Below are 22,408 nucleotides of genomic sequence, written 5' to 3' on the forward strand. Positions count from 1 at the left end.
TACCAGGGATTGAACTCGGGTCCTTGCACTTGCAAGGCAGGCAGCAGAACCACTGAGCTAAATCCCCAGCCCTGACCTAACATCTTACAGTGTGTGTCATAAGTGCACAAAAAATGTAGATGGATAAAGGGAAAATGAGTAATGCCTATTGTCAAGCCTCTGGTGACTCTGTATGGTATGGAAGAGGTTATAGTTGAGTAGCAGTCAGAAAACTTAGCATCTGTCTGTATAAATTTGTCTTCTAGCCTTGTGCCTTCATCTACTAACTAGATTTATGACTTTAAACAGTTACAACAACTTCCTGGATCTTTTTTTTTTTTCTCTGTAAAACACAAATGGGAATCTTATTCTTCCTACCCACCATTGGCAGTTGTTTTGAAGACCGAATGAGATAACTGATATGAAATACCTTCAAAACTACTACTAGTACTACTACTACTAATGTCAGATTTATCACTATATTTTCACACATTCATGAAATGAAGTAAGCTTTTCAAGAATGGTGTATATCTAGGCAGCAATAGGTGGTACCCAGTATATGCTTAAAAAGTCAGAGTCATCTAGACTTTTAAAACACCCCCATATACTATCCTTTAGTGTGTGCATAAAAAAGAACTTCTCATCTGCGTGGCTCATTTATTTCCACTCATACTGAGTGGACCTTAAATTTTCAACAGCCTTCCTTTTAAAAGTGATCATATCATTTGTGACTTTAACCTGACAAGGTGTGCTATAGTTTCCGAAGGATAAGTTTCTTGGTCTTAGCTAATTTATTGGGTTTTTAAATTTTATTTATCTATTTTTGTTTGTTTGTTTGTTTGTTTTGAGACAGGGTCTCACTATGTAGTTGACTGAGACTGACTTGGAACTCACTGTGTGTCCCAGGCTGGTCTCAAACTCACAGCGATCCTCCTCCCTCAGCCTCCTGAGTGCTGGGATTATAGGCGTGTGCCACCATGCCTGGCTCATGTATATTTTAATGAGTTACTTTCAAATAGAGAAGGCTAAGAAAATATCAAGAAGCTATCAACTGAAACATTTGCACCTAGCTCAAATATGATGTGTTTTGAGTTTTGATCATATTGATGTAATTAATTATTAATATAAGGACAATGAAGAGTAAGAGATGTCAGTGAAAGAACATTACGTGTCACTTGATTAGACTCTGGTTCCTTCCTCTCCTGATGCTCTCAACACGAAACTGGCCATGTGTCTTTCTCTGCAGGTGTTGTCTATTACACTGTGCTTGCTCAGAGCCCCAGGTTTGGTGCTATCAAACGTGCCTCCATCCCCAATTTTGAATCTGGCAGCAATAATCCCATGCATGAAGTTGACCTGGGCCTGAATTACGTCATGCAGCCAGATGGATTAGCAGTGGACTGGGTCGGAAGGTAATCTTGCCACGCGTCTCCCCCTTGCTTGTTCTGTCTTCTGGCCAGAGCTCTCTGCTGCTCACCAGGGCACTTGAGTTTAGCGGGGCTCAGAAATGGTGCACTTAGCCACTGGTGCAGCTAAGCAGGGCTCGGCTTGCCCTGGCCCCAGCAGCCACGCCTGCTGACCCCAGTGTGTCACATAAATGCTACCATTTCCAGTATTCTGTGTGTGTCATGAGAAGGTTTGGGACAGCACTCAGCAAGATTCTTTACACTGTCAAGAACACCTTTATTAGCCAGCAGAGTTCTGGATTCCAAAATTAACTTTTGGTGGGACACGGTTCATTTTATAAAGAAATGAGACAACTTCACAGTTCTCCAAGCAAAGCAGTTGAGATTAAACATATTTCTATATTGTAATGATTTTGGAGAGGAACAATTGCAAATTTGACTTTTCTTTGGGTTTAAACTAATAGAGGCACCCACTCTTTTCTGTTCCTTTGGATCTTCTGGTACTTTCTGACCTTAGTACCTCTTGTAGGGACCCGAGCCACATGATCCCCAGTCAGTGTTGTAAGCAGGTCCTCATCAGGTAGATGCATTGATGCAAATAGATGTGGAAAGACTGTGAAGCTCCTTCTTCCAGGAGGAGGCTTGCACTGGCGTGACCGTTTGCAGGAGGTTACATGCAGAGGAGCTCAGGCAATCATAGAGTCAATCCCATGTGGCTTTGAAAATGAACTTAAATGGTAAGTGAGGGAAGCCTCAGCAGCCCCTGCCCTCCCCTCTGGAGCATAGTCATTCATGATGTAAATTCATTTTCATCTCCTAGCAAACTCCTCTGGTATTTCTGGAAGACTCGAGCTTCTCTGAAGAAGTTAATAAGGTCTCCTCTGTGCCTGCAGGCTGACTAGGAACCACCTGTTCTGTCAGGAGAAAGGCCTCTGAGAACTGTTTCTATAGTCCAAAACTTGAAACTCTGTATGTTAAGACTTCCTTCTGAAAATGAGTCAGTTGTGTAATGCCAGATCTCTCTTCTTGTTTCTCAGCCTTAATAAATGAGGGAATTAAGAACCCATGAGAACTCTTTCTACTTATAATTGATACCTGCAGCTTTAGAAGTGCAAATAAGAGTACGGCGGCCTTGCTGAGTTTGTTATTTTGAAATGTTATTTCCACTTATCTTTGGAGCTCATGCCAGTTTCCTATTGAGTCCAGTGGGGCTTTTTGCTGAGGAGGAGATAGACTTATGTGTAGTAGAAATTAAAGGACAGCCCAGCAATGCCCATGACTTGTACCACCAAGCACTTATCTAGTAAAAATGCCAGATGTGAGGTCAGTCTGACAGCTGCATCCTCCGCCACTGCCAAACGTGGCCGATTCAGCTGCATTGACTGATCAGGCAGAAGGGCCCTGCATCCCTCACTCTTCCATGCATAACCTCCCATGAAATCTCTTCCCTGTGGCTGAAGAGATTAGGCATTTCTGACAGTAGGGGCTCAGTGCTCTTAATTACAGATGTATGTCTTGTGGCCAGAACTTCGGAACTAGTTTCTCATCTTCACACTTCTTTCCCAGAAATGATGAGCCTGGATTTTTCTATTGTTTAACTCTGTGTTTCTGAATTCAGGCATATCTACTGGTCAGATGCCAAGAACCAAAGAATTGAGGTAGCCAGACTCGATGGAAGGTACAGAAAGTGGCTGATTACCACCCAGCTGGATCAACCGGCTGCCATTGTTGTAAATCCCAAACTAGGGTAAGTGCTTGAAAGGATCTTTAATGTTCTAGATATCCATCCCCATCCCAGATTCTCATAAAATTACATGTTTTTAATGAATTTTTCCTAACTGTACTAAAATTGTCCTTTGATTTTTTTTAGTGGAATCCATAACTTTAATCCATAATTATAATCTTCCCTGGAATCATAGCTCCATTTCTGATGGAGAAATGTCTTTGAGAATATATCTGAAAATCTTTCTGGTTACATGTATTCTTTGTCTAGACTAAAATTCTCTGTGGATTTAACTCCTTTAAGTGGAGGTTTCATCAGAATTGGGCTTCCTTTCATTCTGATATTTTAAAAAGTAACTGTCACCAGGTATGGTGGTGCACGTCTGTAATCCCAGCATTGGGAGGTTGAGGCAGGAACATTGTGAGTTTGTGACCAGCCTGGGCTCCATAGTGAGTTCACGGCCAGCCTGGGCCACACAGTAAGATCCTATCTTAAAAAACAAAACAGAACAAAAAAGTAAGTTATTCATTGAAATTCAGCTAGGGATTTGGTCATATTTCATTGGACATAATGAAACATTTATTTTCAAAATATGCAAATACATTAAAAATATGTAAAAACGTATTATCAATTTGTAGAAATGTTCTAGTTTGTAGCTTATCTATAAATTTCCTCCGTGTGAAAACTAGTTATGTCATTTTCCCCTGCATTTCAAAACATTAATTTGGATATTTCACTTAGCCAGTAGTGGACAATAAGACTTTTAAAAAATATTTTGAGTAGTCCCAAATATGTCCCCTTTTTGGATAGAACCAGTATGGTCATTTGTAGGTATGCCAACATTAGTATATAAAAAATAGGAGGTATTATTATTTTCATTTTGTTGTATTTGATATTTTAAATCATACAGTCAGAAACAGCACTGTCATTGGGAAAATGCTTACCTGATAAGCACGGCCTGTAATTTTGACTTGTCCTCAGCATCAGGCTTTGCTTCTTGCATCTCGCACGTGTAGCATCATGGCGGCACAGAGGTGCTCCTTGTCGCCGTGCGTGTTGTATGCACCCCAATGCCTAGCACCCTGGACTCCAGGAAAAACTGCCGATTGATCGCACTGTGGTCATGCTCGGGTCACAGGGGACCTCCACTGGGGGAGGTGCTGCGATGAAGAAACTTCTGTTCTAGGCTTATGTTCTGGACCGACCAGGGGAAAGAACCGAAAATTGAGTCTGCCTGGATGAATGGCGAGCATCGCAGCATCCTAGTTTCTGAGGACCTGGGCTGGCCAAATGGCCTTTCTATTGATTATTTGAACAATGACCGGATCTACTGGAGTGACTCCAAGGAGGACGTTATTGAAACCATAAGATATGATGGGACTGATAGGAGAGTCATTGTAAAGGAAGGTGAGAGATGATTTAGCATTTAAAGTACTAAACAATGAATGAATACATTTCTCTCTTTACCCATGTTCTCGAAAAAGAGTCCTGATCTTAGGAAATGGTTTATATAGCTTTCTTAGATACCTGCCCCTTCATTCCTGGCTCTGGAATTGTATGGAATTACACGCAAATGAATCCCTTAGCAATAATTAAATATTTATTGTCCCTTTTATATAATTTTAAGAAGTGCTTCTCAGGAGCAGATATTGAAATAACAGAGTGTTGTTAGGGTGTCCTGAGGTGGCATGGATGTGTTGTTATGGTTATTGATGTGGCGGTCCTTCTAGACATACCCATTTTCAAGGTGTTAGCTTGCCCATTACACACAACTGAAACCATCTAGATGGAAGTGAGTATTTTGTTGCCCAGACTGTGAAATTGCAGTGATCCAGTCCATATCACATTTTTCCTTCCTGACCAGTGGCATTTTATGTTCAAAGGAAAGGATTTTTCTGAAAATAAAGTCAAATCAGCCACTCGAAAGTTAGCCAGTTCCCTATAAATTGGCGGTAGACGGTGTGCATTGATCTAATTTAATTTCAGTTGTTGTACTCTCCCCATGTAGTACTTTCACAGTCATACATACAGAAAATTGGCCTTGATATTCCTGGAGGCTCAAAGCGCTGCATTTGGAATTCATTCAAGTAGAATACATCAGGCATCAAAGTGGTCCTGGGGTCTTTTCAGTAACCTGGTTTTGTTTTTTTTTTCCACTGGGGGTCAACAGCCATGAAGCCTTACAGTCTGGATATCTTCGAAGACCAGTTGTATTGGGTTTCTAAGGAGAAGGGAGAAGTGTGGAAACAAAATAAATTTGGGCAAGGAGTGAAAGAGAAAATGCTGGTAGTGAACCCATGGCTCACTCAAGTTCGAATCTTTCATCAACACAGATACAATCTGTCAGGTAATCACCACCTTTGGAAATAAGGTGCCCAATATCTGGAAACTTTTATATCAAAATAATGGCTATAGTGTTGGAAAAGGGTACTGGATAATAATAATAGGCTTTCTGTTGCTACCTGAAAGGGGCGTGCATGTGTCTGCTTGTGTGGCCAGATGGCTTAACCATTTTGACCGAAGCAAAGTAAAATTGAAAGTAAAAAAAAAAAAAAAAAAAAAAGTAAAATTGGAAGTCAAATGAAATTGTTCAATCCACCAACAGTAAAAATAATTAAAAATGTTTCAGTTTGGAGTTGTGGATGTGTACTTCTATACTGCAGAATACAGCAGGCATCAGACCCCTGCTTTGTGTGAGTTGGGTTAAAAAGTCATAAGCTGGATTTCATGGAGGTCAGAAGTCTTATTCACTGTAAAAATGACAAGGCCAGGCTACTCAGATTGTACTGAAGTTCATGAGCCTTGGTGTAAAATTGTCAGACATAGGCATTTCTGTTCGCTCCCCATTTCCTCATTTTCTTGTTTCTGGGTCCTGCTACTTCAGGTTATCTGTGTTCTAATTCATGTTTCAGCATTGTTTGGAGCAAGATGAAGAGGGGAGGACTGTTTTTAAATGAGGGGGAAAAAAAACAGCTTTTACTCAATTCTGTAGATTCCCCCAGACATCTGTGAATGTCATGGAGGAGGCAGAGGAAAGTCTGAGATTGCTCAGTCGGCTAATGCTATGGGCCCCCTTTGGACTGAGATGGAGGCGTGAGGTGCACCAATGGTTCTCACATTTTAGCATGTGTCAGAACCATCTGGAGAGCTTGCTGGGCCCCAGCTGTGGGGTACTGATTCAATACACCTGAGCTGGCCCAATAACTTGCATTTATAACAGGCTCCCAAGCAATGCTCTGGTGGTGCTTAAGGGGCATGTTTTGAGAATCACTGCTCCAGTCCCTTGCTGCTCAATGTGTAGGCTGAAGACCAAGAAAATTGGTTTCCTTCTGGAGCTGCTTAGAAATCTAGGGGTTCAGCGCCAGGGATTGGCTCAGTGGTTCTGCCACCTACCTCGCAAGCATATGGGCCTGTGTTTGATTTCCTGTACCAAAAAAAAAAAGGAGAGAAAGAAATATAGGTGCTCAGGCCTTACCCAGACCTTCTGAATGAGGACCTGAATTTTAATAAGATTCCCCAGGTCGATGTATATTATGACCTGTCTAGACTAGGGGACTTACAAATTTTGGTATATTTGGTCTCACTGATCTCTTTTGAACCATCTCAAGTTGCTACGCACTGATTAGACTTTGAGGTAGGCAGTGAAACAGAGAGACACCCACTTTCCCAACATGCCAGGCAACAGAGATATGATGCCAGTACAAAACATAAGTGGTATGGAATCCAGGGAGGGACTGTGCCATCATGGTGGCTTGGCAAGGATGGTAGTATACCAGAGGGTAAGCATCTAGGATACACCAGGGCTGTCACCTGGCAGACCTTTGGCCAGGGTATTCATCTGCTATCAGACTTAACTGTTTGTTTTCATCTTTTTTCTAGAGCCCAACCCTTGCAAAGACATCTGTAGCCACCTCTGTCTCCTGAGACCTGGAGGATACAGCTGTGCCTGTCCCCAAGGTTCCAGCTTTATAAAGGGAAGCATTACAGAGTGTGATGCAGGTAGGGGCATCCAGGAACCTGAGGAATCCCTGTGTACTGGGCCCTCTACAGAACAGACAGAGTGGGAGTAGCTAGAGGGAGGGAGGAGAGCTGTGGCATCGTGAACAGAGCTGAATGGGGCCAGGGTCGAGACAGGACTTATCTAGAAGTTCCAGTGACATCTGAGAATTATTTGCTACGACCAACACAGATACAGATCCATTTGGGCCAGGGATTTAGCTCAGTGGTTCTGCCACCTGCCTTGTCAGTGCAAGATCCCGAGTTTGATCCCTGGTTAAAAAAAACAAAAACACCCTCCCCGCAAAACAAGAGAGCTCCATTATCCCTAAATCTACAGTTATGTTTTGCAAAGAACTTACAGAGACTTGAATTTTCTTTTTTTCTTTCCTTCATCCCACACTGGATCTTAGAATTCACTCAGCCTTAACATAAACAAGTTCTTGACCTGGGAAGAGCTTATGTAGTAGAGAGGGGAGGACTAGAGGATGCTCACAGATTTACTCACATGCTCCCTTTGGAATTTTGGCAACTGAAAAGGGGACCATATTCTGAAAGATACATTATATTGTTGGGAAATAAAACCAGAATAGACAAACTGGTTTAATTCTCATCTCTTCTTGGCAAGACATATTTTTTCAAGGGCTCTTCTAAATTAAGGAGTTAATAGGTCACAGGGAACAGCTAATGTCCCTAATTAGCATCCTCTGTTTAATAAGCATGTTTAAAGAAAGTCATCCTGCAGTCCATCCTCAGCCCATTTTTTTCAGCTTTGAGTTTCTTGGTACATTTTAGGGATACATTACAGTTACATTCATTGTTGGGATCTTGTACCTCTACATGACAGGTCTTGGTTCTCATTTTTTCCCCTTGTCCCTGCCCTCCCTTCACCCCCTCCTCCCCTCCCCATTTACAAACACTTTATTTCCATCTTTTCATTATCTCACATTTTTTTCTTTTCCCTTTTTACCCTTCCCCTACCCATCCCACCTTCCCTACACCTTTAGCTCCTTTCTTCCCATTTCTAAATGTCAGTAATCTTATTAGGATCTTATGTATTATTGCAAATTATTCACACCAGAGAAACTATTCGGTATTTACACACGTGTGCCTTATTTATTTCACTTAGGAGTATATCTTCAATATGTATCCATTTTCCTATGAATGAATCTCTTTTCTCGTTCTTTATGACTCAGCCCATTTTATTACTGACATCTTTGGGGCCAGAGCTTCATCACCTTCTACCACCAGGGGGTGCAACTGGTTTTAAACAAGTTGTGAAGTTTACTCAGCTCAAGTGGACTGAAGTTAGAAGTTTTGGAGGATAAATGAAAAAAAAAAATGCTTTCCTTCTCTTCTCTTTCCCTACTCCATGCACTCCTGGTAAAATATTGGAAAGATTCCAATATTTTGAGCAGTGTTTGAAATTAAATGATAATTGAAGCTTTTGAGGTTTGTTCTATGCTGCTGATGGTCATTCTGACATTTATTGCAGTTTCCTGTTATATAAAAGAGGTACTGTGTGAATTGTCTTCTCACCTGCTACTTTCCTCTTTTGAGTTTTTTGCTTAAATTTAAATTTTAAGCTTTTCATTTTAACCAAAGTAAGTGCGTGAATGCTGTAGCTGCTCCGTATAGGACTTTGGTTTGGTCTATGAATTGATGAGATGATTCAGTAAGTATTTATCGTCTATTATGTGGTAGGCACTGTCCTAAGTGCCGGACATCACAGAAGTCAGCAAAATGGACAAATCCTTTGCTCTCATTGAGATTCTTTTCAAATAGGTCAATAAATAAACCTAGAGATGCATGTTGGGGCCAAGTGGGGAAAGTACTAAGGAGATAAGTAATGCAGGGTAAGAGAAGTGGGTGGGGTTGCTCTTTTAGGTAGAACCTTCAGGAAGGCCTCTCAGACAAAGGGGATTTTGAGTGGAGTCTTAAATCAAAAAACTGAGCCAGGGTAGTAGCCAAGTTTCTTGAACAAAATGTGTTGAATACTTACTGAGCACCTTCTACTCATAAAACACGGACGCATTAATGTCCCATCAGGCACTTGCAGGGAGTATGTAGGCGCTGAGCCAGGGGCGGTGCCGTGGGGAGGGGAAGTCTAGGAGCTGTCCCCCTGTCCCTTGGGCATGTGTCTGTATCTGTGTTTGTTGAGTGATCTACTACTGGTACACTGGAGCCTCTAGTACTGCAGTTCTGAGGTGTGACTAAATGAAACTCGATTTTAATGGTTCACAGAGGAGAGTTCGGAAAACTTCAAATGAGAGCATAAATGTCTTAAGAGATGCTTTCACCACAGTCTCTTGTAGCCATGTGGCATCTCTCCACTGTTTTTTTCAGGGGTGGTGGTGGTGCTGTAATTTGCTTCTTTTCAGGAAGTGTACATTACTCCACCAAGATCTTCCTATTGAAGAGGACATTTATTCTGTTGGGGGCAGTGGTGACTTGGCAGGGAGACTCAACTGCCCAGCCCTGGCAGAACTGCACTGCTCGGGCCCGCTGAGTGTGCCCGACTAACATGCATGGCTTTCCCTCTCCGCAGCCATCGAGCGCCCCATCACCATGCCCCCCCCATGCAGGTGCATGTACGGAGGAAGTTGCTATTTTGATGAGAATGACCTCCCCAAGTGCAAGTAAGTCTGGGCTGTAGGCCTTGCCTCTGGGGGGAATTTGAGGCCTTAAGGTAGCCAGGAAACAAGCACAGGAAGCTTGCCAATTCACTAATCTTCACACTCAAATCAGCTTGCCCTCCCTTGGGGGAGACCACAGAGAACTAAGGCTGTGCTTCCAAACTATAGCATGCATAAGAGTCACCCAGTGATCTGGTTGAAAAGCCCATTCTCATGCACAGGGATCTTGCATTTCTAACAAGCTCCTGGGCAGTGCCACGAGTTGGGGGATACATTTTGGGGAGGGAGAACTTGGAGAAATGTCAGTGGCATTCTCTGGCTCACTTGGGATGATGGATTGCATGAGGGTTGAGGCGGGGAAGAGCTGTCAGCAGAGCTGTTTTAATGCAAGGCGCCTATGACAAGCAGAAAGACTGAGCCAAGGATTTGAAAGAAGAAGGCTGATGAGAAAGCTCGAACAGGCAGCCAGAGACATAATCTGTTTAAAAGTATTTACTGAAAACCTGTCAATGGAAAGAACAAACTGCAGTTTCCATGCTTACTCTCTAAGGGAGACTCCCATAGAGCCGAGGAGACTCCTCTGGGTTTATTTGAGGCTGACCCTATAGGTGTTGCAGCCACTACCCTGAAAGTGGATTTATAAAAGCAGACCACTGTTCTTTCTGCTTATCACCCATGGCAGGTTAAACAGAAGTTGTACAGGATGCATTGTCTGTAACATGTGATTCCCTTAACTAAAGTTCTCTCTGCCCCTGGATGTTATGAAGTTGCAGTTGAGACTAAGAAGGCAACTAAAGAGGCCATTGAGCAACTCTCCTTGCTTTTGCAGGTGCACTAGTGGCTACACCGGAGCTTACTGTGAAATTGGGCTTTCCCAAGGCATCCCTCCAGGAACAAGTGAGTTTCAAGGGTACAAGCAACCTTGGATACCCTTGACCCCTACTTTAAATGCTGTATTTTTTAAATCCCATCTTTGAAGGATGAATCGTTCTAGCCCCCAACTTCAGCTTTTGAGTTTGATGGCTCTTCTTCTCTGGGCACTGATCAGTTCTCCGCCTCTCCCCTCTTTGCCAGCAGCAATGGCGGTGCTGTTGACAGTCCTCCTGATCATCATACTTGGAGCTCTGGGAATTGTAGGATTTTTCCACTACAGGAAAACTGGCTCCCTTTTACCTGCTCTGCCCAAACTGCCAAGGTCAGTTTCATTATGTGGAATATTGATTTTTAGAAGCCAGTGTGAATGTGACCATGTGAATAAATAAATTTTAAAGTATAATACTTGGTTCACCTATTCTATAGAAACTAGTGATTTCAAGTCACCACTTTTGTTGTCAAGCGCTTTGCTGCAGCTTGGGTGACAGATCGCATTTATAGTCCTAAGGATTGTGACCACTGGTGGGCCTCCGGTCAGCCCGGAGCATACATGGCTGTGTGTGAGCACAGACTCGCTCTGGAGAGTGCCCTGCTGCCTCCCAGCTTCATCTTGAGTATTTGGGAAGTGCTTTAGTGTTTCCAGGTAGACAAGAGGACTTTACCACGCTTGGCATGTGTACACTTGAGGTGGGCTTTGTGTGTTTCATTTAAGTAAGACTTAGTAATGTGGAGTAAAGGGAACTATTGCAAAGGTTTTGGAAAACCTGACCCTGTTTTTGGTTATTGCAGCTTAAGCAGTCTTGTGAAACCCTCTGAAAATGGAAATGGGGTGACCTTCAGGTCCGGGACAGATGTTAACATGGATATTGGTGTGTCTGATTTTGGTCCCGAGTCTGAGATTGACAGATCAATGGCCATGGTGAGTGTGGTTTCCAAGTGGCGATTTGAAGGACTCCTTCTTTAGTATTTTACGAAAGAAACATTAAAAATAAATAAATAAATGACAGTGATTTGAAAGAATATTGAAATACAATATGCAAGTTAGGGGTGTTAGGTTTGCTGAAGAAATGTGTTTAAAAACTAGGGGCAACATTCATAATAAAACTGACGCTTTTGTCCCCTTTGTAGTCACCGTGCTGTATTGGGATGGTAATGTTTTATGGGTATTTTGGGGAAACAAGGGGAAGGGACAGAACATGATAGTCTCTTTTCATCTGATAACATTTTGTATGTATGAAAGGAGTAGGGAATTGTACTTTTCCAACTATTGTATTTTCCCACCACAGTATAGTGAGGGAATAAGCAGTGATTTTGGAGCCAGAGTTGATTGAAACCATGACTCTGCCACCTTCTAAGTAGGCAACAATGGGAATGGAGCTCGATCTTGCTGACCCTCACTTTTCCCATCTGTAGAACGGGTGCAAGATCGTCTCCTGTGAGAACCAATGAGATGCCTCGAGGGGGCTAGCACAGTCTCAGACTGAAGAGTGCGCTCTGTAACCAGTGCTGGGAATCTACCCTCAGCACTTTGTTCCCCCACAAATCTTGCACTTTGGGCCCTTTCTGAAAGTTCAGCATTATCCATTTCTCTCTTCATTCCCACCCTCCTTATTTTCCTGTCTTCCTCCACTGCCCACACCCAATCCCCCAGTGAGCGATTTACATTAAGGGGCCACAGAGGATTCAGATGGAGGATGAGGCTCTGTTTTCTGGAGCCAGTGTCTTAGTGCGTTTGTGTTACTTAGACAGTGGTGTGCCCTTCGGAGGCCCATGGCTCTGTTGCTTTCTCAAAGCCCTCATCTTTTGGGTAACTGGCAGAGCACCACACAGCTGCAGGTGTGTGAAAGGCCTCTTCCTGTGTGCACGTGAACCAGGTCGGTACGGTGTGATGCCCTGTCTCTCCCCTCCCCACCAGAGCGAGCACTTCGCCATGGAGATGGGGAAGGAGCCTGTGATATTTGAAAACCCCATGTACGCGGCCAGGGACACAGCTGTCAGAGTGGTCCTGCCAGCCCAGGTGAGACACTGCACCACCCTCCCTTTTGTCTACTGCCCTGCCGGATTGTATTCTGCTGGGGGCTGTCACAGGGGGAGCCTCCTGGACTTCCCTCCCCAGGAGCCTCGGCTTCCTGTCTGTCATCAGGAGTGGCCCCTGCGCACAAGCCTGTGAGCACTCAGAAGCCTGCCTTGCACGCTGAGGACTCTGAGTTGTCCCCACTCACTCATTCTGGCAGGTGCAGAGCCAGAAGCCTGGTGAACACTGTGCCTCTCTAAATATTTGGGAAGTGAATGAGTATCCTGAGGGTGTGATTCGAGGTGGCGACAGGGAGAGGAACCTCCTTATGCTTTCCTGTGCCATACTTTTCTGAAAAGCACAAAGCTCTCCAAGGTTGCCAGGCAGCCGTCAAGCTCCCTTTGATGCAGCTCTGCTGCTCTGTCACCTGTCAGGGGAGCTGGGAGGGTAGGTGCAGGGGGAGAACTCATTAGGCCTGGACCAGGAGCCCCAGCAACTGTGGTAGGACCTGTCACCGCACCGCCTTTGTCCAAGGAGCCCTGTCTTCAGCGACAGTGAATGACTTTCAGTGCTAATGTCTTGCCAGCTTCTTTCAGATTCAGCACGTGGCAAATTTTAACACAAGCTAGAAATGTTGACTTCACAAACAGTTTTCATGAGAGCAGAAATACTTGAATCTTGGAAACATTTTACCCTATCCTTTGCTAACTAGAGAGCAAAACTTTGATACAGGATGAAACGGGTTTGATATTTCATGAATGAGACTAGGTATATGAACATTTGTGCTTGTTTGAGAGGAACCAAAGTGACAACTGTAAAAGGTGCATAGGAGAAGGAGCAGATTATCTTTCCTGTGATTTATCTATTAACGCAAATTTGGGTTTGAGAGAGAGAGAAACTTGGAATTACATGAATGTTATATAAAAATGTGTAGAGGATTATTAATTGCATTTTGTATTGTTTCAAATTTCAGCCTCTTAAGTAATCCTCTGAAATTTATAATTTATTGTTCACACTTGATCTTAGTCAAAAGGCTGAGAAGTGATTATAATTTTATTCTTAATATTCAAAGGTGGGATTCTCAGTTCACCATTGAATCGGGAATTATTCATGTTATTCTTCTTGGGTTTGGCTGTCACATGTAGTCAGAGTATCTTTTTATCTAAAAATATGGTCAGTAGTGGTCTGAGGATCCAGAGAGGGTATATTAAGAGTTACTATTCATAAGAGAGAATGTAACCAGTGAAGAATGTTTTTGTCTCTCAGGATTAAGGCAGAGATGGCTTCATGATTGGTGCTCTGGATTTGGAGGAGATGGGAGTGGTGTTTAATTCTGGGGTCTGGGTCTGCTCATATAATAAAGATGGTACCTGACCATGTCTGTGGGAAACAAGATGGTGAACCAAACCAAAGGGTTGATAAACTTTATGGCAAATTTAAATATTACTGAATTCTTTAAAAGCTGGTTAAGGGTCTTCACTATTTTCACAGGCAACTCTGTCTGAAAATGTGGAAAACAAGAATTATGGAAGCCCCCAAAATCCTTCTGAGGTAGTTCCAGAGCCAAAGCCAACTTCCCCGGATGCTGATGGACCTCAGGTAATAGGGACTGAGTCCTGAAATGGTGTGCACGTTGGAATTGTTGGGTTGGGGTTAATCTGTGAGAGATCATGTCACAAAGCACAGACTTCTGGATTCAGCATCTTCAAAATAGCAGCATCTAATTTGAGAGATCTACTTGGCATAAGAAAGATTTCACTGTGTCAGGATACATATCCTTGTGTAAAATGGTTTTAGCTCCACTGCTGTTGCCAATGTTTACCACTAGGTGGTACTCATTTCCACCAATTTTGTTCACTATCAGACCATTCATCACCCTTCTAGTCTGATCAGTCATACAGCCAACAGTGTATCCCTCAATGTGCAATTCAGAGCATTTAATACTGGAGAGTAAAAGAAAAAAGGCCATCTGATAGAGTTGCTTTATCAACCCTGCTGGACCTTTGTCATCTATAGATTATGAGAAATGCAGAAAAAAAATTCAGCAACTATGTGTGCTCTAAAACCTTGTGTTACTGCAGATTTATATTGCTAGTTTCAGTGGACACAGGGAACTGTCTCAGATCTAACTATTTGATTCTAGATCAGCTATTTCACCTCTGGGCCCGAGTCCTCAGTAATGTTCCATACTAGGGGCACTATCGTGTTGGATGAGTTAGTTTTTTGGGCTACAGAACTGTCTTGTGTATTGTGGAACAATGCAGTACTCTTGGTCATTAGTGTCTCCCATAATTCAGTGTGACTGCAGAAATATCACACACTCTCCAGCTGAGAATAATAAGATCTGGAGTGTCTCACTTCTAAGGTGCTACGTGTAAATAAATATCGAGAAATAAATTATAAGTTAGTACCATTTTATTTAACTGATACTTCTGAAGTTGCATATTCTGTAAACACAACTGGTACCCCCAAGTTAGCTGGAAGTCTTGTTAGATTTTCAGCTATGAACCACCTCAGACACGGGTCCCACTTCTACCTGCTTGGGTAAAAATGAAAATTTATGAGCTAAGATGATACTAATGAGAAGAGCTTGCATCAAAGGTCTGGTTGCACTTTCATATCCCATTACTCCTTTTTCTTTTTTTTTTTTTTTAGTTTATATTTCGGTTTAATACTTATTTTTTTTCTCATTGAGTTTATTGGTACATTTTAGGTATACAGTACAGTTACATTCATCATCGGGATCTTGTACCTTTACATGACAGGTCTTGGTTCTCATTTTTTCCCCTTACCTCTGCCCTCCCGTCACCCCCTCTTCCCTTTATACTTACTTTTATTTAGTATATCTTTTTTAGTATCTCAGCTGTTGGCCTTTGACAAACTAAAGAAATCATTGCAAATAGAGTTACAAAGGGCCTATTTCAGATGGAATATAACATGATATTTAGGGTTGTGGACATAGCTCATATAGCTGAATGGTGGACCATTCTCCTAGCATGCACAAGGCCCTAGGTTCGATTCCCAGTCATATGAAAAGAAACCCACTAGAATATATATTCGATAGGAAAATAGCATTTGATATCATTAACAATGTTTTAAAAATATAGGAGGAATGATTTAAGTATGGGTTAGATTTGAATAAATACTGTATTAAGCCCTCAGAAATAATTATTTTTTAATTCTATGATTTCTTAAAACTTTACAATAGCAAACAATTGGAAAAAGATAATTTTTCTGAGCAATTGATAAATTTACTTTTATAGGTAAAAATCCAAATGTTCAAAAATATGGTTCTTAAATTTCTTACAGGCCAATTCATGTTCAGTTTTAAATCTAGCAGGGAAGACCTAAGTACAGAATCCCAATGATGAATGTAATTGTATTGTATACCTAGATTGTACCAATAAACTCAATAAAAAGAAAAGAAAAAAAAACACATTACTCCTTTTTCTAAACACACACACGTAGATAGATACACATATGCTGTCACAGAAAGGAACATTCAGTTTCACATTTTTCAAAGGACTGAACTTTCCCCCCTTAAGTTGCATTTAAAAATGGATGTTGGGGCCAGGAATTTAGCCCAGCGGTTTGGTGGCCTGCTTTGCAAGTGCAAGGACCCGAGTTCGATCCCCGGTACCAAAAAAAACACACAAAAAAACAAAAAAAAACAAAAAAATAAAAAAATAAAAATGGATGTTGAAGATTAAGTTTTCATAGACACCAGAGTACTCAAATGTCGCGCTTTTGGTCCCTAGCTCTGACTCAAACCCAAGGCAGTGCCAGCTTTACTTTATGTTCTGGTTATTTTTTTTTTTCCTCAGTTCATTTCAAGACTGTCAGGCCTCTCGACTATACAGAGCTGTCCCCAGCCCAAGCAGGAAGGGGAGTGCAGTGGAGAGGCTAGAACCTCTGACCTGGCCTCAGTCCTCAGAAGCAGACTGCACACAGAAAGACTTTCAAATGACAGTGTCCTTCACCAGCCAGAGTCTCTCTTTTCTCCATCTTTGTGTAATATCAGTTCTTACTTTCCTAGTCATCTGAGGGTGAAACTCTCTGAGGTCTGTTCTCCATGCTGTGTCCAGAGATATTTCTGTGTCTGTTGTCCCTTGGGCACCAGATAGCAGCCAGTTGGCTTAAAAATAACAAAGGCAAGCTAGGTGCACACCTGTAATCCCACATTTAGGGACTGAGGCAGAAGGATCTTGGGTTTGAGGCCAGCCTGGACTACATAGTGAGACCCTGTCTAAAAAAAGCAAGTAATAATCAACAAAAACAATAGAGGCACTTGTTTAAGATCACCTTAGGTTGATGTTAATGTGCAAAGGAGTCTTGCGAATTTACCTTTCACCAGTAAATACGCTGAAAGAACTCCAGGTTAAGAACATGTACTTAGGAATCAGTTTTATTATTTCCCGAAAGTTGTATTGACATGAATAGGTTGTCCCAATAGGCTAAAGTTGTTAGTACTGTAGTTGCTTAACTTCAAGGAGCCATTCTGTACTGAAGCAACGGCTTTTAAGAATTCAAGCTGCGAGAGGCAGGGGCTCAGACTTGCATGTCTTCGTCTTCCCCTTGGTGGTGCCTTGTATGGAGTGAATGAATGGCCTTTCCCATCTTTGTGTGTTCTCTACTTCATATGCGCTATGGTCTTGACTTCCTCAGAGCAAAGTACATCCTGTAAAATGTGGAACCACCTTCGCTGCCTGTCGGAGCAGCTGTCTCTCTCTTTATTATCACTGGCTGGCTTTTTTCAGTACAAGGAGGCCGCCCCCATTTTCGAGGGTGGTTTTTTGCTTTTGTTGTTTTTGGTCTGTCAGTCTCTGAGTTCCTGGAGAATCATTGCCTACTCTTACCCCACAGTTGAGCTGTTTAGTCTTGTTATGACCCATACCCAACGTACTGGGCGGGACAAAAAGAGAACCCACCTCAAAGGGCTGTTGAGCAGATTAAGTCAGAAACCTTTAAACTCATAGAATAATCCCTGACACATAATAAACACTTGATAAATGTTGTTTCTGTTTGTATTTTTTTTAATGATTACAGGAAGAATTGATGAAGTGAGAGGGAATACTCTTGAACTGGCTGAGAATCAAGAAATGAGAATTAGAATTTTTCCTGCAGTTCTGTGCAGCCCCAGAGACCTCTTTTTTTTCCCCGCTCCTGGTGCTGGGGATCAAAATCGGGACCTTGCATTTATGAGGCAGGCAGTGGAAGAGACCTCATTTTCTCCAGAAATCTCTTGGGTATTTTGATTTAATTTGTTCTCTCTGTACAGAAGTTTCCAGAGCGATCTGCATGGCAAAGCTTCTGGGTGTTACGGGTTCACATTCCTAAACTGTGTTTCAAATGAAGGAAGTGTTTTGAAATTAGTAGGTGAAAACAGCCTGGAGAGTTTCACAAACCTTCTGGGATGATAGGAAGAACTGAACGATTTATCACATGAGCTGTGTCCCAGATTGCTTTGTCTTTCAGTGAGAAGAAATTTTAAGACCCAGACAGAAGGAAAAGAAACCCAAACGAGCACGCGCACACACGCATGTGCGCGCACACACAAAAACGCGCACACACACAACCAAGAAAAACCTAAACTCCGTCGCTGAAAAAGTTTTTTGCTTTTCTCTTTTTATTTAGGCCACAAAATGGAGTATCTTCAAACGAAAACCCAAACAAACCACCAACTTTGAGAATCCGATCTATGCAGAGGTAAGTTTTAACACTTGTTTTTAGCACATTGTTTTCGGAAATCATTTGCTTGGTTTGATTGAACATACAGACACTCAAAAATTGCTCTGAGCAAGCTGACAAAGATCAGTCTTCACTCAAAACTGATTCCAGTCGTGTTGGGGAGTAAATGCCTGATTCATGTTTCTGTGGTTGTAGATGGACAACGCCCAAAAAGACTATGAGGCTGCGGCCCCACCTCCGTCTCCTTCTCCTCCTGTTAAAACTTCTCAGAAAAGAGGCCCATCTCCCGGGTACACTGCAACAGAAGACACTTTTAAGGACACTGCAAATCTTGTTAAAGAAGACTCGGAGGCATAGCCATGCCAGCCACCTAGGGAACAATTAGAAACATACTTTTGCACGTATATTTTTTACCAACAAATGAGAAGAGTTAACATTCAGTACTTTATAAAAAAAATATATTTTTCTCTGGTTGCTTATGGTTGAAAGTGTCTTGTTTGTCTTTTTTACTTATGCTATTTCATATTTTTACAAATAATTATCACGATGTACTATATGTATATCTTTGCACTGAAGTCGTCTGAAGGTAGCGCTATAAATATATTGTACAATTGTAAATTTTGGAAAGATTATAACATCACTGAATTTGCTAATACAAGCATCTGTTGAATTGGTTGGTGATCATTGTAATACATGATCCAGTGAGGAGAAGAATTGGCAGGGGCCCTTAGTCATGTGTAAAGAAGGGCACCACTTGTATTTCCTTTAAAATGGTCTAGGAAAGGAGTCCAGGCTTCACTCTTGTGTCCAGTTTTACACCTCAGCACTTAATGTTCCGTGTTGCGTGTCAACCTGATTAATGGACGCCCCTAGAGGACACTGTTGTATACAAGTCTGGATTGACTACAGACGCCTCAGACAATAGAAAAGGTCGAAAAAGCAGTTCAGTTTCCCCCTTCTGCATGTTTCTGTTATCTACCTGGCAAATACTATTGCACGTGTTCTTTCTCACCAGCTGCCAAGACGACATTTTTATTTGTAATGTCGATGAGAAAACCCACATTAAACACAAATGTCCTATACTGAGTCCATATTTAGTTGAATGAGCTCCTCCCCCTGATGGACCTTGGAGCAGCTTCTCAGGTGGTCACCTCCCCTAGTGACTGGAGCTCAGCTGAATCACTTAAAACCAAATCTGTGTCTTTTTCAAGTAAGGTGCAAAACAAAGAGCAGTTTAATGAAGCTTCAACTGGGTTTTTGTTTCTGTGTGTGAAATTACCATTATAATGCCTATTTATTTCCTAAGTTGAACATGAATAGAAAGGGAAACCATTTTTACTGAGCCGTATTTGGGTCCTTTGCCTATCTGTACATTGGTATCAGAATGTACTGTACAACCCGGCTCACCTCTAGGGTAGATGGTACAGTCTTCGCCACAGCAGCCCCGGCAGGAATATACATTTCCACAGCCAGTAGCATTCCTGGTTCTCTGTGCTAATAATGCATATTTGTTAAAAAAAAAATGAATGGATGGATGGACGGATGAATGAATGAAATGTACTACTGATTATTTTATTCCCGAGTTCTCAGAGTATTTGTTACTTATATTTTGAGCGCTGATTTTAATTACTTGGAAATGTACCTTGATTAGAAAAATAACTGGAAATGATGCTGCTGAAAATTTTCTAATAAATGTGTATTTTGTCAGAGTCTTCTGTGTGTACGCTTGAATGCTTTCTGTCATATTTATTTTACTCCTCTTCCTCCTGGACTTGAAGAGCAGTTTGTCTGAAAATTAATAAGCCTTTGCATTCATGTTGTGTCGGTGATGTTCTGGAATAAGTTAAAGGAAACAAACACGTCTTCGGGAGCTAATAGAAATCAGAATACTGCTTAGCCATTGGTATTGCCTGTCATTCCCTGAATTCTGTTTATGGCCAGTGCAGATCCGAAAGGAAAGACACACGCTCCTGTTCCTCATACTCCCTCGCCATGGGACAGTTCACAGCCCATTCCTCTCATCACAGGGGCCAGGCCATCAGTGTCAGCTGCTGTCTCTGTAACTGCTTGTGTGAGTCCTATATGAAAATGTGTGTGAAGAGTGTAGCCGGCATCAAGCCTTTGAGTAGTGGCCATCAGTGTTATCATTAATGAAGTAGAAGGAAAAGGGAAGAGGCATCTGTGTCTTTTAAAAAACTCCTTGGGTGATACTAATGTCCAGGCAGGTTTGAAAACTATTTTAAATAGAAATAGCTGCTCTTTGTTTTTTAATGGAGGCTATTATGGGCACGATCAAAATTTTATTTGGACCTTCGAAATTCTATCTATCTATCTATCTATCTATCTATCTATCTATCTATCTATCTGTCTGTCTCATTTAATAAAGCTGAAGTAGAGTTGTTTTAAAATTTACTGTGTTTTATTGTCTTTGGGTGATAATAGAAAAGATAATAAAACACTTGTGTGCATAAAAGGTGGAGAAAACCAAGGCTGAGAAAGCTAAAATGCATAATCAGGGCAGAGCATAGGGAACAGAGCTATTGCTGAAATGGACCTTTCCTGGATCCTTCCAAAGGATCTTTCTCACCAGCATTTCTTTTTCTTTCCTTTTTATTTTGGTACCGGGGATTGAACTCGGGTCCTTCCCTGCACTTGCAAGGCAGACAGTGGAACCACTGAGCTAAATCCCCAGCCCTAACCAACATTTCTTGTCCCAGTGACAGGAGTGGAGCCCCTTTGAGTAGAATCCCCACTGTCTGTCTCATAGTACCTTTGCAGAATGAAAGAATGAACTGATGTATGAATTTATTCTTTCATGTTTTTCTGTGTTTCCAAATCCAACTACAAAGGACTTTTCTTTAGTTATGTTTTTGTTAGTTTTCCTGAGTCCAACTGTAGCTGTAATTTCCTTGGGAGAACGTTAGGGGCCAAGAGAATAGGAGGCCTTGGAAAGTCCTGGGAGTGAAGAGACTTTTACTACAAGAATAGGTAGGGAATGTCTGTTTTTAAGAATGCAACGGCATATTGTTTCTATGTTTTTGTTAGTTGTGTCTTTTTGGAAGGGGGAGAAGGGAAACTTTTAAGAATAAAGTGGTAGTGGAAGATACTTGGGCTTTGGAAGATAAGCAACCTCAAGCCACTTTTGTCACAGCTTTTCGCCACCATTTCCCTAAACTTAAAGGAAGCAGATTCATTAAGTAACTTATGGAGATAGTACCTAGGCTTTGGGCTGGGAAGTTCATTTATCTGTCTGTGGTATTTGTCAAGAGTCTTGTTTAGAGTGTGTACGGACTGCATTCACACTGGCAAGTGTACTTCCGATGGGTGAGTGAGCTCTCACTGGCCCGGGCACCTTGAGTAAGTTTCACCTCCCTGCAGATAAGTAGCTTCACAGAGAAGCTGAAGATACTGGACAAAGTTATCTCTAAACTCTCCAGCGTTCCAGTGCCGTGGCTCCATAATTATCTCCATTGGGGTTTAGTTCATTTTAAACTCACTGCACCTGTTTCAGTAAGTTCTAAACTTGTTATGGTAACTTCAAAGAATACAGCTTCAATGACAGCACCTTACTTTCACCTCCAAGTACACACTCACTCTCTCTCTGAGCTGTCAGATGTGTTTTAGAAAATGCTTTATTTAATTTATTTATCTTTTTTTTATTGAGTTTATTGGTACATTTAGGGATACAGTACAGTTACATTCATTGTTGGGATCATGTACCTTTACATGGCAAGTCTTGATTCTCATTTTTTTCCCCTTACCTCTGCCCTCCCTTCACCCCCTCCTCCCCTCCCCATCTACAAACACTTTATTTTCATCTTTTCATTCTCTCACATTTTTTTCTTTTCCCTTTTTGTTCTTCCCCTACGTATCACACCTTCCCTACACCTTTAGCTCCTTTCCTCCCATTTCTAAATGTCAGTAATCTTATTAGAATCTTATGCATTGTTGCAGAATATTCACACCAGGGAAACTATTTGGTATTTACACATGTGGGACTTATTTATTTCACTTAGGAGTATATCTTCAATATGTATCCATTTTCCTATGAATGAATCTATTCTCTCGCTCTTTATGGCTGAGTAATATTCCA

General features: G+C 41.8%; 1 protein-coding gene across 1 annotated transcript in view; it reads left to right on the forward strand.

Annotated features, from left to right (window-relative positions):
* The window catches only part of Lrp2 (LDL receptor related protein 2), a 162,265-nt gene extending 142,647 nt beyond the window's left edge, over positions 1 to 19,618 (forward strand). Inside the window, exons 67-79 of the mRNA XM_019204954.1 lie at positions 1,226 to 1,391; positions 3,004 to 3,132; positions 4,295 to 4,515; positions 5,279 to 5,455; positions 6,988 to 7,107; positions 9,653 to 9,743; positions 10,570 to 10,637; positions 10,815 to 10,935; positions 11,403 to 11,532; positions 12,529 to 12,630; positions 14,119 to 14,226; positions 18,262 to 18,333; positions 18,511 to 19,618. Coding sequence (XP_019060499.1) covers positions 1,226 to 1,391; positions 3,004 to 3,132; positions 4,295 to 4,515; positions 5,279 to 5,455; positions 6,988 to 7,107; positions 9,653 to 9,743; positions 10,570 to 10,637; positions 10,815 to 10,935; positions 11,403 to 11,532; positions 12,529 to 12,630; positions 14,119 to 14,226; positions 18,262 to 18,333; positions 18,511 to 18,672 — 1,667 coding nt within the window. The 3' untranslated portion in view covers positions 18,673 to 19,618. The remainder of the gene's footprint in view (positions 1 to 1,225; positions 1,392 to 3,003; positions 3,133 to 4,294; positions 4,516 to 5,278; positions 5,456 to 6,987; positions 7,108 to 9,652; positions 9,744 to 10,569; positions 10,638 to 10,814; positions 10,936 to 11,402; positions 11,533 to 12,528; positions 12,631 to 14,118; positions 14,227 to 18,261; positions 18,334 to 18,510) is intronic.
* Positions 19,619 to 22,408: the final 2,790 nt, after the last annotated feature.

Source organism: Fukomys damarensis, unplaced genomic scaffold (assembly GCF_012274545.1).
Source record: "Fukomys damarensis isolate Sample0158 unplaced genomic scaffold, DMR_v1.0_HiC HiC_scaffold_26, whole genome shotgun sequence".
NCBI lineage: Eukaryota > Metazoa > Chordata > Mammalia > Rodentia > Bathyergidae > Fukomys > Fukomys damarensis.